General features: G+C 39.1%; 1 protein-coding gene across 5 annotated transcripts in view; it reads left to right on the top strand.

Annotated features, from left to right (window-relative positions):
• The window catches only part of LOC127629048 (protein Shroom3-like), a 75825-nt gene extending 63228 nt beyond the window's left edge, over positions 1-12597 (top strand). For all 5 annotated transcript variants that reach the window (XM_052106066.1, XM_052106065.1, XM_052106068.1 and 2 more), the window contains 4 exons: positions 1516-1917; positions 3840-3942; positions 4042-4323; positions 10173-12597. In XM_052106066.1, the coding sequence (XP_051962026.1) occupies positions 1516-1917; positions 3840-3942; positions 4042-4323; positions 10173-10520 (1135 nt within the window). In that variant the 3' untranslated portion in view covers positions 10521-12597. The remainder of the gene's footprint in view (positions 1-1515; positions 1918-3839; positions 3943-4041; positions 4324-10172) is intronic.
• Positions 12598-13738: the final 1141 nt, after the last annotated feature.

Below are 13738 nucleotides of genomic sequence, written 5' to 3'. Positions count from 1 at the left end.
CTAAAAAGATCAGCATAGACCAACATGAATTTTCATGCTGGATAAATTTGGTTTATTGGTTTGGTGCTGGTCTAGCTGGTGGACCAGTACAGCCATGGAGTTCACCAATGGGATTAATCATTTTTAAAAGTTGTTTTAACTTGATGCAGCATCAGAAATACATGGCGATCTAGCTCAAGATGCTGCAAAAAATTGTAAAATGTGGCGCAATATTCAAAGACTTCTGTCTAGCGCATGTTTACATACAGGGCTCGACAATAAGGACTGCCCGATGACCCGGGGCCAGTGTGAGACAGATTCGGGCCAGTTGCTAACACTGTCACTTACCTGATTGGGCCAATGCTGCATTTAAAACATTAGTGCAAGCAAACACCAAGCGAAAGAGCACAAAAATGACATGAAGCAAACATAGTCTTTTGACCAAGCATTCAGATATGAACGAGTGCAGTTATATTTAGCTTGCAAGGACAAACAAGCGCATAATATACTCGACGCTCAAGCCACATCCAAGTGGACGCACAAGAGTGTGCAGACATTGAGCGTGCTCTCCTAGAACTGTCCTCACTCCTCACTCGTTTCCAAGAGTCTTAGCAGCAGCAATTACCAATGTGTAGAAAATAGCAGGAAAAACTCACTTCACGAATTTCATAGTGGGATTACACATCTTGCGCAAAATTTTAAGTATCCCCGCACATACCATGTTCACAGTGTGTGAAATTACCAAACGTTTTTGTTTTAACGTGTTGGTGAAAATTAGTAATTCATACATTGGAACACAAAAAACAACAGTTTCTTTCAGTAGGACTGAAAATCTATGTCCCTCTGTGCATCTCTCTCCGTGCAGTGTAGATGCTGTTAAACGCGTATGCACGCTTGTTAAAGGCACAGAGCGCTACTATTGTTCGCACAGTAAAAAAAAGCACCTTTTCTCTCATTAATTCACCTTTAGAAGAGCTGAATGAAACGTTATAAACTTTGTTAAACGCCAGTTATACACATGGCTGGAAATCGTGAGCTGCTCAGTATCCAAAATCTAAGTTTACATTTAATTAGTTAATGTTTCAAAGCGTAAACATTCGACATGATAATGGTGTTCAGAAGTGGGGGTGGATTTGGGACCATCCTGCCAATTTTGGTGTCTCTAGGACTTCCAGTTTTTGCTACCCATATACTTTTAGGAAGAAAAGAATAATAATAAGAAAATCTTGACAAATACATTAAGGTTCCAGCGCCTTCTGTGCTTGGCCCCCTAAACAAAAAAATGCACAGATGGATTCAAAACCACGTTCTGTATGAATTAATCTAGGTGACACCTGGTGGGGACACCAGCATCCAAAACACAATATATGCTAGTGATTAGCAGTGCTAGTCTTTCCAGCAGGGTTAAGACTGTTAAATGTAATGTTTTACCAGGAACAACACAAATTGTATTTGAGGAACATGTCCTACATTAATACTTTTGTATGTAAATCTCATAAATAAAAATTTTTTTTCTCAATTAATTTTATGTTCCAGCGATTCTGAGATTCTGGCTGACACAACGGTCTGTCCAGAGACTGAACGGTCAATAAATGGCCCCAAAACTCCTTCTGTGACCCCTGACCTAGAGTCCAGCCATCTCACAGACAGCACAGCACATCCTCACCATCAGTCACCCAGCAGTGTCTCTCTAGAGGAAGACACCTCTCAGATTCTGGGACTTGACACCCGTCTGCTCTCTAAAAGAGACCAAACTCAACCAGAGCTGCTTGTGGAGACTCTTGCCCGCGAGCTGGTGATCAGGGACAAATCCCTCACCTCGCTCCTGGACATCTGGCCGGGTAAATCAACCATAGATCTAATGGAGGACATCTTCCCCTCACACTCATTGTTGCCCTGGCAACACAGGAGGAGCAGCAGCGGTCATTTGGTTGACAGGTAAGAGTTGAACAGATGGTGAAGATAAAGTACAGTGTGGTTATACAGGCTGGTGGCAGAGTGAGCAGGTAGTTCATGTGTATAGTGTTACTCAGTAATCAGGTGGATTTCATGCTCACAGGACTAATAAACACAAAAGCTCTTTGTTTAAAGCTGATTTTATTAGTATTAGAGGTCAACAGAGAATGGCCAGACTGGTTTGAACTGACAAAGTCTATGGTAACTCAGATAACCACTCTCAGAATGCACATGTTGTCAACTAACTTTTTTTACTTGATCCCTGATGTGTATCTTATTTATAATGCACTAAAGTGTTGTGGCGGTACCAAGTGTCAGGTGATAAGTCTGTGAAGAATATGTTCCTTATTTAAAGTGAAAACAGGCTTTGTAGCCTAACACACACAACCACTCCAACAGCATTTTTGGAAAGATATGAAACACAAATTAAAACTCACCTCTAATATCCTGACAACTTCCAACTCCCACTATCTCCATCTCGAAAACTTCAATGAGATATGTATAACTGGTGTCCTGCCAATCAATGCACAACCACACTGATATTGTAAATAGTCTGCACTTATATAGCGCTTTTTTAACCAAAGCGCTTTACACTGAGACTCATTCGCCCATTCACACACACACTCACACACCAATGACTGCAGAGCTGCCATCCAAGGCACTAGCCTGCCATTGGGAGCAACATGGGGTTCAGTGTCTTGCCCAAGGATACTTCGGCATGTGGAGTCGTGTGGGCCAGGAATCGAACTTCCAACCCTGCGTTTAGCGGCCGACCCGCTCTACCACCTGAGCAACAGCTGCCTTTTCTTTAAACTTTCTGTGTATATAAACTTGTGTTACTTGTAAATACTCACAATACGCACAACTCTGCACATAGGCGCATAGCATTTCAATATTTTATTCTTTGTTTAGTTAATGCGGAGTCATTATTTGTCCATCTTGCTAACAAAAAAGTATACTTATGACACTTTTTAGACACTTTTTTTTTTATTATTGTACATATACTGTACCGTGCAAACGTTTTAGCCACTTGTGAAAAATGTTGCATAGTGAGGATGTCTTCAAAAATAATGAAATAAATATTTTTCAGTTAATGTCATACAAAGTCCAGTAAACATAAAAAAGATGAATCAATATTCGGAGTGACCACCTTTGCTTTTAAAACAGCCCCGATTCTCCTAGTTACACCTGGACACAGTTTTTCTTGGTTGTTGGCGGATTGGATGTTCCAAGCGTCTTGGAGAACTTTCCTCAGTTCTTCTATTTCGGCTGTCTCAATTGCTTCTGTCACATTATGTAATCTCAGACTGACACGATGTTCAGTGGGGGGCTTTGTGGGGGCCATGACATCTGTTGCAGGGCTCCCTGTTCTTCTATTCTAATCTATTTGAAAAAGGAATGTTTAGGAGTCTAACATTTATATTTCCTATTGACACACTAAAGCTGAAGATATAAATAACCATCTTAAGACAAATACTTTTGAGACTTGGCACAGTATGTATGAATAATAGTAATATGTGGACTATGGTAATGCTTTGTTTAATATGTATTATCATAGTATCCTGGTTCTGCCACCATCCAAGATTTATCATTTATCCCGCACTTATAAACACTCCCCCCTAAACCCACTAAACACTCATTAATATGTGTGTGGGGGGGTGGGGGGGTGATTGTTCTATTGTGCTGTGGAAAGTTGAGTGTAATTATGTGTGCTCTGTTTGACAAGGGGAATGTGAATTTTGGACATTCTGTATCTGTCTCTCTCCCCCTTTCTTTCAGACAAATGGGGCACTGTGGTAATAAAACCAGTGTATGTGTGCGTGTGATTAAGATGAACATTTCTCATCATTGGTAGTCCCAGTATTTCCTAATATAATGTCTTTTGTTTTTGTGTGTTTGATTAGGACTCAAGATGGCTCGTGTACCCCAGATACTCACATTCAGACTGTACCAAGAAATATGGAGACGGATCTGGATGATGAAGAGGCTTATCTGAATCAAAAGAAGGTTAGATTCACCTTCATAGACTCACTCTTATTCATACTCTAGGTATAGCCATTCATCAAATGCATACTTCACATTGCAATGTTCCATCTTGTCCTGCAGGTGGAGCTGTTGCACGCACTGAACATGAGCATCAGATTGTTGCGAGGGGAGAGAGAGAATCTGGTTGAACAGCAGAAGCGCTTCAGCACTCTAGGAGGCAGTTTGGAAGCTTTAGTCCAGGAACGCTGTAAACCCAATGAGAGAGACAAATACTTCATGTTCGTCGGTGACCTGGAGAAGATTGTAAACCTGCTGCTGTCCCTGAGCGCTCGACTCGCTCGCGTGGAGAATGCACTGACTGCTCTCAGAGGAGAAGAGAGCCAGGAAAGTGCAGAAGAAAGGGTGAGAATTTTGTTATATATATAAACTAAACACACAAACACACTTCCTTTATTTGTTTCATGTTTGTCCATGAAGTCTACTTATACAAGTTTCCACCCTCTTTCTCTGACCTTTAGAATTAAACAGCAAATACTGCACCTTTATTACAAATAAACACTCACGTATTCAAGTCAAGTCAAGTCAAGTCAAGTGGTTTTTATTGTCGTTTCAACCATATACAGTTAGTACAGTACACAGCAAAACGAGACAACATTCCTCCAGGACCATGGTGCTACATAAAAACAACAAAGGACCAACACAGGACCACATGAGACAACACAACGAAATAAAATACCTATATAAACTACCTATATATACCTATATAAAGTGCACGTGCAAACATGTGCAAAAAGTACAGGACAGTACAACAAATTACTGACAATGAACAGGACAATAGACAGTGCAGCGTCGACCAGTACTCAGTAGTGCAAAAAGATGACAGTTTCTAAAAATGTAAACATAACATACTACAAGATAGTGTTCTATGCACATGGCAGTTATTGAGGTAGCAGACAGTTATAAAGTGACAGTTATTAAAGTGCAACTCAGGACACGTGTGTGTGTGTCAAACCAGTCTCTGAGTATTGAGGAGTCTGATGGCTTGGGGAAGAAGCTGTTACACAGTCTGGCCGTGAGGGCCCGAATGCTTCGGTACCTCTTGCCAGACGGGAGGAGGGTAAAGAGTTTGTGTGAGGGGTGTGTGGGGTCGTCCACAATGCTGGTTGCTTTGCGGATACAGTGTTTTTTGTAAATGTCTTTGATGGAGGGAAGAGAGACCCCAATGATCTTCTCAGCTGTCCTCACTATCCTCTGCAGGGCTTTGCGGTCCGAAACGGTGCAAGTCCCAAACCAGGCAGTGATGCAGCTGCTCAGGATGCTCTCAATAGTCCCTCTATAGAATGTAGTGAGGATGGGGGTTGGGAGATTCACGTATGAAATAGCAGCAACGCTTACTTACATCCCAGAATAGTTGGCGCTGCCCCATCCTTCAATAAGAGACTCAGGGTTCGCATAACATTATTACAGTATTACAAAACAATACACTCTGAAATGTGCTACACAAACATCTTTCATTTCAAAACATAAAGAAAATAATCGCTTAGATTTGTGATATCACTGTCAACCATGTTGAGTGGTCCAAACATCATCTGCAGCCTGGAACTGAACTTTGGTTGGATTGTAAGAGTTAATGCACTTGGCTGCATAGGAAAGATATAGGATGCTCTCTTGCTCCCTATTTAGTGAATGACTTAACCTCCAGTGTGCTGTCATTCTGCACTGGTCTCAGAACAGTTTAAAATGCACCTTATTTTCATCCTAACTCCATATAAAGCTTCTGAGAGCAACATTATTCAGCTTTTGTATGAACCCGTTGATTCTGAATGTGATAATGTACAGTGAATATAGGATGTCTAAGAAAATATAGTGCTATTGTACACTATATTGTACATTGTGTTTCACGATAAATCGCTAAAACGCTAAAAACGTCTTACCGGATGAAACTACGGACTCTTTTATCTCAAATAGGTTTCAATGTTATAACTTAATGAGGTTTCTTACCAGATGTAGTTTTGTTGGCGTTTCTCCTAAAGACAAACTCCGCTGTGATCGGCGCCATGCTGTTTTGTCACATGACTCCGTACGTCTTCTGAACTGAGATTAGTCATTTTAAATTAATTTAAATTATGCCTTGCATATAGCTAAGCCAAAATACAACGTCCACGCATGTGGACGCGGGGTTGCTCAAGGTTAACACACCAGTGCTGTACAACAAAAACAGGGATCTGGACACATCTGGGTAATATTTCAATGGGAATTTGGAGGGGAAATATGCTTAAAGGAATAGTTGTGAAACCCCTAACCTTAAAAAATTTAAACTCTCTCATCATTTACTCACCCTCATGCCATCCCAGATGTGTATGACTTTCTTTCTTCTTCAGAACACAAATGAAGAAGAATATATTAGAAGAATATTTCAGCTCTGTTGGTCCTTTCAGTGCAAGTGGAAGGTGACCCAAATGTTGAAGCTCCAAAAGCACATAAATGCAGCTTAAAAGTAACCAGTGGTTTAATCCATGTCTTCAGAAGTGATAAAATAAGTGTGGGTGAAAAAACAGATCAATATTTCAATCCTTTTTTACTATAGATTTCCACTTTTACTTCCACATTCTTCTTCTTTTGCTTTTGCCAATTCACATTCTTTGCACTTATCGCCACCTACTGGTAGGGGAGGACCTAAATATTGATCTGTTTCTCACCCACACCTATCATATTACTTCTTAAGACATGGATTTAACAACTGGAGATGTATGGATTACTTGTATGCTCCTTTTTGGAGCTTTTTGGTCACCATTCACTTACATTGTTACTTACACAGAGCTGAGATATTCTTCTAAAAATCTTCATTTGTGTTTAGCAGAAGAAATTCCTACACATCTGGGATGGTATGAGAGTGAGTAAGCGATGAGAGAATTTTCATTTTTGGGTGAACTGTCCCTTTAATTGTCATGAAAATACTATTAAAATACACACACAAAAAAAAACATTAATCGTCCTAAACTAGGCTTCATTTTCTTTACAGAATAATAATTATTATTATTTATTTATTTTGATTTTGTGGTGAAATGTAATCTGGATATGTTTTTGTGAGATTCACCCATTAAGTGCCTTGCAGAACAACCATTCTGGTTTAAACATGCAAGTACAAAACATTATGATTATGTTAGATAATCTTAGAGATAATCTTAGATTACAAAATTAGTGACACATTTGCCTCTAAATAATGCTAGTGATGATGACAAATGTATCTCACACAAACACACACAGTAGAGTACTTTGGTATGTACCTAAAGAAACAGCTCAGTCTGTAACCAGACACTCCTAAAACATTTTGTTTCACTAAAAGAAAGGCTGGTCCAAATAATTACACTGCACACACACACCCCATGTGCTGAGAAAGATAATAAAGTGATTTGAAGGACAATATGTTACATAATGCAATAAAGCCATTCATTTTTTTAAATATCTCTCTATAACAGAGACTAAAATAAAGATTTATATTGTTGTTTTCCAATCTTCCCTTTAATAGTCAGTTAATAATTTTCTGTCATATGTTTGTTTTTAGGATAATGCAGTAACTTCTTACCTCATATATGGAGGGCTTGAGTCTTCACATTTATTACTTATTTATAAACACTTTGGTGAACAAAACATGAAAATGACATAATAGCGTAGATTATGAATTGTATCGCTTCAAAAGTGTTTGCCACAGTTTACTAGGTGCGCTTCGTTTTTTTGACCACCAGATGGCAGTAATTTGAACCGTGTACAGAAGCTTTGCGTAATGAACACATTTGTATTTAAATACTTGTTGCTTCATAAAGCTTCACTTTCCCATAAAGACCTGCACAGAATATGTAAAACTGTAAACAACGTGTCTCTGTGCCACTATAAAATCAACTCTTTTTGTTCTGAGCGACCCATCTCAAGAGAGACAAAAACAGTGACTCAACCAATGGCGTGAGTTAGGGGGCGGGACTTACATTTTGTATTTTCAAGGGCTAACATGGGCCATATTCAATTACGTTCGTTGGTGCTAATGCCTCAGAAATTAAATAGTGCAAATACATGGATATATCTCTTTTTTTTCCCCAATTTGGAATGCCCAATTCCCACTACTTAGTATGTCCTCGCGGTGGTGTGGTTACGCACCTCAATTCGGGTGGTGGAGGACAAGTCTCAGTTGCCCGTTGTCAATCCGCGCATCATATCACCGCGGAGACTCGAAGCATGTGGAGACTCATGCTACTCTCCTTGATCCACGCACAACTCATCACACGCCCCATTGAGAGCGAGAACCACTAATCGCGACCACAAGGAGGTTACCCCATGTGACTCTACCCTCCCTAGCAACCGGGTCATTTTGGTTGCTTAGGAAACCTGGATGAGTCACTCAGCACATCCTGGATTCAAACTCATGACTCCAGGGTTGGTAGTCAGCGTCAATACTCACTGAGCTACCCAGACCCCCCCTAACAAATTCAATAGGAGTTTATTCAGTAAATGTGTTTTCATCATAGTTTATGCACATTTCCTCTTTGTTTCACCCATCTCAAGCGAGCGTATAATTTCTTTATGCGCATTTTGGAGATTTATTCGCATCTTGGTGTTTCCATCCAGCCGTTTTTATGCAATATCCCAAAATGCGCATGGAAAAACATTGATGGAAACATAGCTAATGACTCAACAGACTGCATTTGTGTATGAAGGTTCCTCCAGAAACTGGTTTTGGTCAGGCTGCTGAGGCAGCATGTCACATCGTTGCTAGGATACCAGCTACTGATTATCGCCACCTGGTGTCCACTAAAGGTGACGCATCTGCTTCATTCAGTCCAGAGAGTATTTCAGATAACCAAGCGTATATTTCATAACTACAATACTTCTTTTCTCACTAGAAATGGAATCAAAAGATGGAAAAAGTTGAAAAAACTTACATTTACACAAATTGGCTATCAACCGCCTATTGGGACACCATAATTTTTTCTTCAGCTCAACCATTGTGTATCAGTGTGCACAGCATTATGGGATTTCATAGGCAGTGAAGGATACATTGACGACCAAAAGTTTGGAATAATGTACAGATTTAGCTTTTATGGAAAGAAATTGTTACTTTTATTCACCAAAGTGGCATTCAACTGATCATAATGTACAGTCAGGACATTAATAACATGATAAATTACTATTACAATTTGAAAAAAAAAATTATTCTCATCAAAAAATCCTCCATGTGCAGCTATGACAGCTTTGCAGATCCTTGTTATTCTAGCGGTCAGTTTGTCCAGATACTCCGGTGACCTTTCACCCCACACTTCCTGTAGCACTTGACCTTTCACCCCACACTTCCTGTAGCACTTGCCATAGATGTGACTGTCTTGTCGGGCACTTCTTACACACCTTACAGTCTAGCCGATCCCACAAAAGCTCAATGGATTTAAGATCCGTAACACTCTTTTCCAATTATCTGTTGTCCAATGTCTGTGTTTCTTTGCCCACTCGAACCTTTTCTTTTTGTTTTTCTGTTTCAAAAGTGGCTTTCTTTGCAATTCTTCCCATAAGTCCTCCTGAGTCTTCTCTTTACTGTTGTACATGAAACTGGTGTTGAGCGGGTAGAATTCAATGAAGCTGTCAGCGGAGGACATGTGAGGCGTCTATTTCTCAAACTAGAGACTCTGATGTACTTATCCTCTTGTTTAATTGCACATCTGGTCTTCCACATCTCGTTCTGTCCTTGTTAGAGACAGTTGTGCTTCGTCTTTGAAGACTGTAGTTACACCTTTGCATGCATGATTGACTGATGAGTTTCTAGAGAAAGATGTTTATTTTTTTGCCATTTGTGACCTAATATTGACCTTAAGACATGCCAGATCCCTTCCTACCTCTATATGCAGCCTCCAAAGGCAGTGTTTTCTTGGTTTCAGTTGCAGCCTCTATCACACAGTATCATATACATTTCCAGGGCATATTACTGTCTCCACCTTAAAACACGGATTCCTTTTAAAACTGAGAAATTTAATTGTGATGCATTGTGTTATGATTTAACATAGCTAATCCTATTAGAGCAAGAGAGCCGGAACTGTACAAACGGCAGGAAACTCCTGTGCCTTTCCATTCTTAATGGGTGACTCTCCTACAAACAGTAGACTGCAAAGTTTCTGTAATTTCTAGCATGTAAATAAATATATTTGTAAATATTTAATTGTGGGTGTATATTTTTGCACACTATAAGTTACGATGTTTGTGCGTGTCTATAGGAGTCGCTGCTGTTGAAACGCAAGCAGTTGTGCAGTCAGCAGGAAGACGCCCGTGAGCTGAAAGAAAATCTGGACCGACGTGAGCGAGTGGTTCTGGATATCCTGGCGGGTTACCTGAGCGGCCCGCAACTGCACGACTACCAGCAGTACATCCGCATAAAACCCGCCCTGCTCATCCGACAGCGCCATCTGGATGAGCTCATACGGCAGGGGGAGGAGCACGTGCAAAGACTGGAGGAGAACCTCCCCCTTGAGTTCCACCCAAAGAACACTGACCCCGCCCCCATATCACCACACTGTTTTAACCCCACCCACTCGCCACGCCCCACCACCGTGACCTCACTCTGACTCCGCCCATCATAGAATGCAACTACGTACAGCTGCTGAGGAAAGAATCAATGAAACTGATGTAGATATTGAAAGAGACTATGAGACAATGCACACAGAAAAGTGCCTTAAATGAAGGATTTGACTTTATGACTTTGCAATTGGAGTATCACCAACAGTCAAGAAAACGTCCAAGTTCTATTTCACCCCAAAATCTGAAGAAAAAACATATTCAATTATAAAAAGCCGAGTTTTGGCTCCACTAAGATTTTTTGCATTGTGACATAATTTTTTGTTCAATTAAGCGCATTTTCCCTCCTTGCGTCCTGATTAGATACAGTTTCCATTTAATCACAATGTTCATTTGAAGAATGCAAATACCAGTTCTTAAAATGTGTGTGTGTGTGTGTTAATATACTGTACATGTTAATAACATTGCTATTGAACTGCATAGTTTGGCCCTGTTGTTAATTTTTTTTAAATGTATATTTTTATAATGTATCAAGTTTGAAGGTTCCCTCTGTAATTTGCAGCATATGCAAAATGGACATTATACTGTAAATGAAATATACCCAAATTCCTTTCAAATCTATTCAAAATGTTTCAAAATATAATCGTTTGTGAATCAGAATAAAATCAAATTTGGAATTGTGCCCTAGTCCATAAATGTTATACATTATTTCCAATGTTTATTCTCAATACTATAATACTAATCATACAAAAAGAAATACTGTCAAATGGTTTACTGTAATAAGGTAAAACTACATTGTTATAAAAAGATTTTAAAATTATAATTAGAATAGGTCATACAACAAATAATACCATAATGTCTTAAATACTTTAATCATTTATCATTATTTACATTACAGTAATAAGAACTGGAGGTTTGAGCTTAATTGTCTAGAAAAAAATGTCACTATGCAAAAATCCAAATCACCCTAAAAATGAACTTTTATAGGTTTTTAAAATAGACATTTTCTACATATACACAGTACTGTGCAAATGTTTTAGGCACATAAGATGTTTCACAAACAAATTGTGTTAGGATGGTTATTTACTGTATATCTTCAGCTTTAGTGTGTCAATAGGAAATATAAATGTTAGACTCCTAAACATTAATTTTGCAAATAGAAAATATTAGAATAGAAGAACAGGGAGCCCTGCAACAGACGCCATGGCCCCCACAAAGCCCCCCACTGAACATCGTGTCAGTCTGAGATTACATAATGTGACAGAAGCAATTGAGACAGCCGAAATAGAAGAACTGAGGAAAGTTCTCCAAGACGCTTGGAACATCCAATCCGCCAACAACCAAGAAAAACTGTGTCCAGGTGTAACTAGGAGAATCGGGGCTGTTTTAAAAGCAAAGGTGGTCACTCCGAATATTGATTCATCTTTTTTATGTTTACTGGACTTTGTATGACATTAATTGATAAATGAAAAATATTTATGTCATTATCTTTGAAGACATCCTCACTGTGCAACATTTTTCACAAGTGCCTAAAACTTTTGCACAATACTGTGTATATATATATTTATTTACATTTTAATGCAAAGTATGGAAGTTCATCAATGTGCGAGAAATCTTTTTTTATTTCACACATGCATGGTGCATTTACGTAGCATACTCAAATTAGCACAACACAACAACTGTACAACACTAAAGCACAAGGCACAGCACAATGCAAATTCAATGGCACAAAAATGCCTCATTGTGATTGGTGAATTCAATAACCGCTGAGCACTTTGGAACAGATGACCCACGTGTGTCTCAAAGACAAGAACATATTTCAGACACACACATTCTATTTGGAATTTTAAAATAATAAATTCCTGTTTTTTATAAATGTCTTCCTGAAATGCCACCTTTTACATCAATAGCATCAGATAATTATTTATAATTTTAGGTTTAGAGTTGATTTTGTATTCTGTATGTTACTGTACATACTCGGAGCGATCCCCATGTGAATTAAAATGTAGATGATTTTAAAAAGAAAACAGATGATGTTGTATTTTTGTAAGCAAATTACAAAAAAGCAGAACAGTTATGAAGAGTGCTTTTGTGGCTCTTGTATGTTTACGGTTGGTTTTAACTGGTGCGCTTGTTACTGCGCTGGGGGGGGGTCATAGCTGATGATTAACCAGCACTTGACTGCAATGTCAGTACTATGTTTCTATGGTGATTAGGACACAATTTCTTCACATCTTATGCAATAAGCTGGGTTGAATTGCGATGCACACTCCCAAACTATATTGCCAATATAAATATCTAAACCTCATACAGCTATATAAACTCAATGGCTAAAGGCCGCAATAGCAGCACATTTTAGATGCATTCATATTGGACTTACCGTATGTTCCTGTATAAGAGGCAGATCTGCATTGTGATTCGACACACGTGATAGTTGATTTTGTTTTGAGGGAGGATAATCGGAGAAGTTTCTGCCATGCTTTATGATTTTTAAATGCAAAACAAGCACAATTGGAAGTCATAATAAATCAATTTTTTAAATACATCCTGCATTTCAATGCATCTTCCTTTCATACTGAGATAAGTCAACAATATACTGATATGAAGCTGAAGATATATTTGCATGAAGATCAAATGACTGCTCATTCATGGAATGTGTGAATGGTGGAATGCATGAATTATACAACTCAGTTCATATCTTATTTAATAGCGCACCAAATATGTTACACATCTGAAATATTAACCTCTCCTATGCACAAACCGAAACTCCCTGAAGTTATACTGCTGCTGTGAAGCTTCGGGAATGTTCTGAATGTCTTGCATTTGGCAAAACTAGTTGCTCAACCAAATATAAATCATGCAGGGAGAGAGAGAGAGAGAGAGAGAGAGAGAGAGAGTACTGCTGAAAACAGTTTTGGTCTTTATAAAGAAATTATTATACCAGGGTTCCAACAACCATAGAAATCTTGGTAATAAAGGGTTATATACACACAGATCAGCCACAACATTAAAACCACTGATATGTGAAGTGAACAACATTGATTATCTCATTAAAATGGCACCTGTCAAGGGGTGGGACATATTAGGCAGCGAGTGAAAAGTCAGTTCTTGAATTTCACGGAAGCAGGAAAAATGGGCAAGCGTAAGGATCTGCGCGAATTTGACAAGGGCTAGGTTGTGATGGCTAGATGACTGGGTCAGAGCATCTCCAAAATGGCAGGTCTTGTGGGGTGGTCCCGGTATACAGTGGTTAGTACCTAGTACCTAC

The sequence above is a fragment of the Xyrauchen texanus genome, chromosome 35 (assembly GCF_025860055.1).
Source record: "Xyrauchen texanus isolate HMW12.3.18 chromosome 35, RBS_HiC_50CHRs, whole genome shotgun sequence".
Taxonomy (NCBI): Eukaryota; Metazoa; Chordata; class Actinopteri; order Cypriniformes; family Catostomidae; genus Xyrauchen; species Xyrauchen texanus.
Note: the sequence above shows the minus strand (reverse complement) of the source record. Positions and strands in the feature narration are given on the sequence as shown.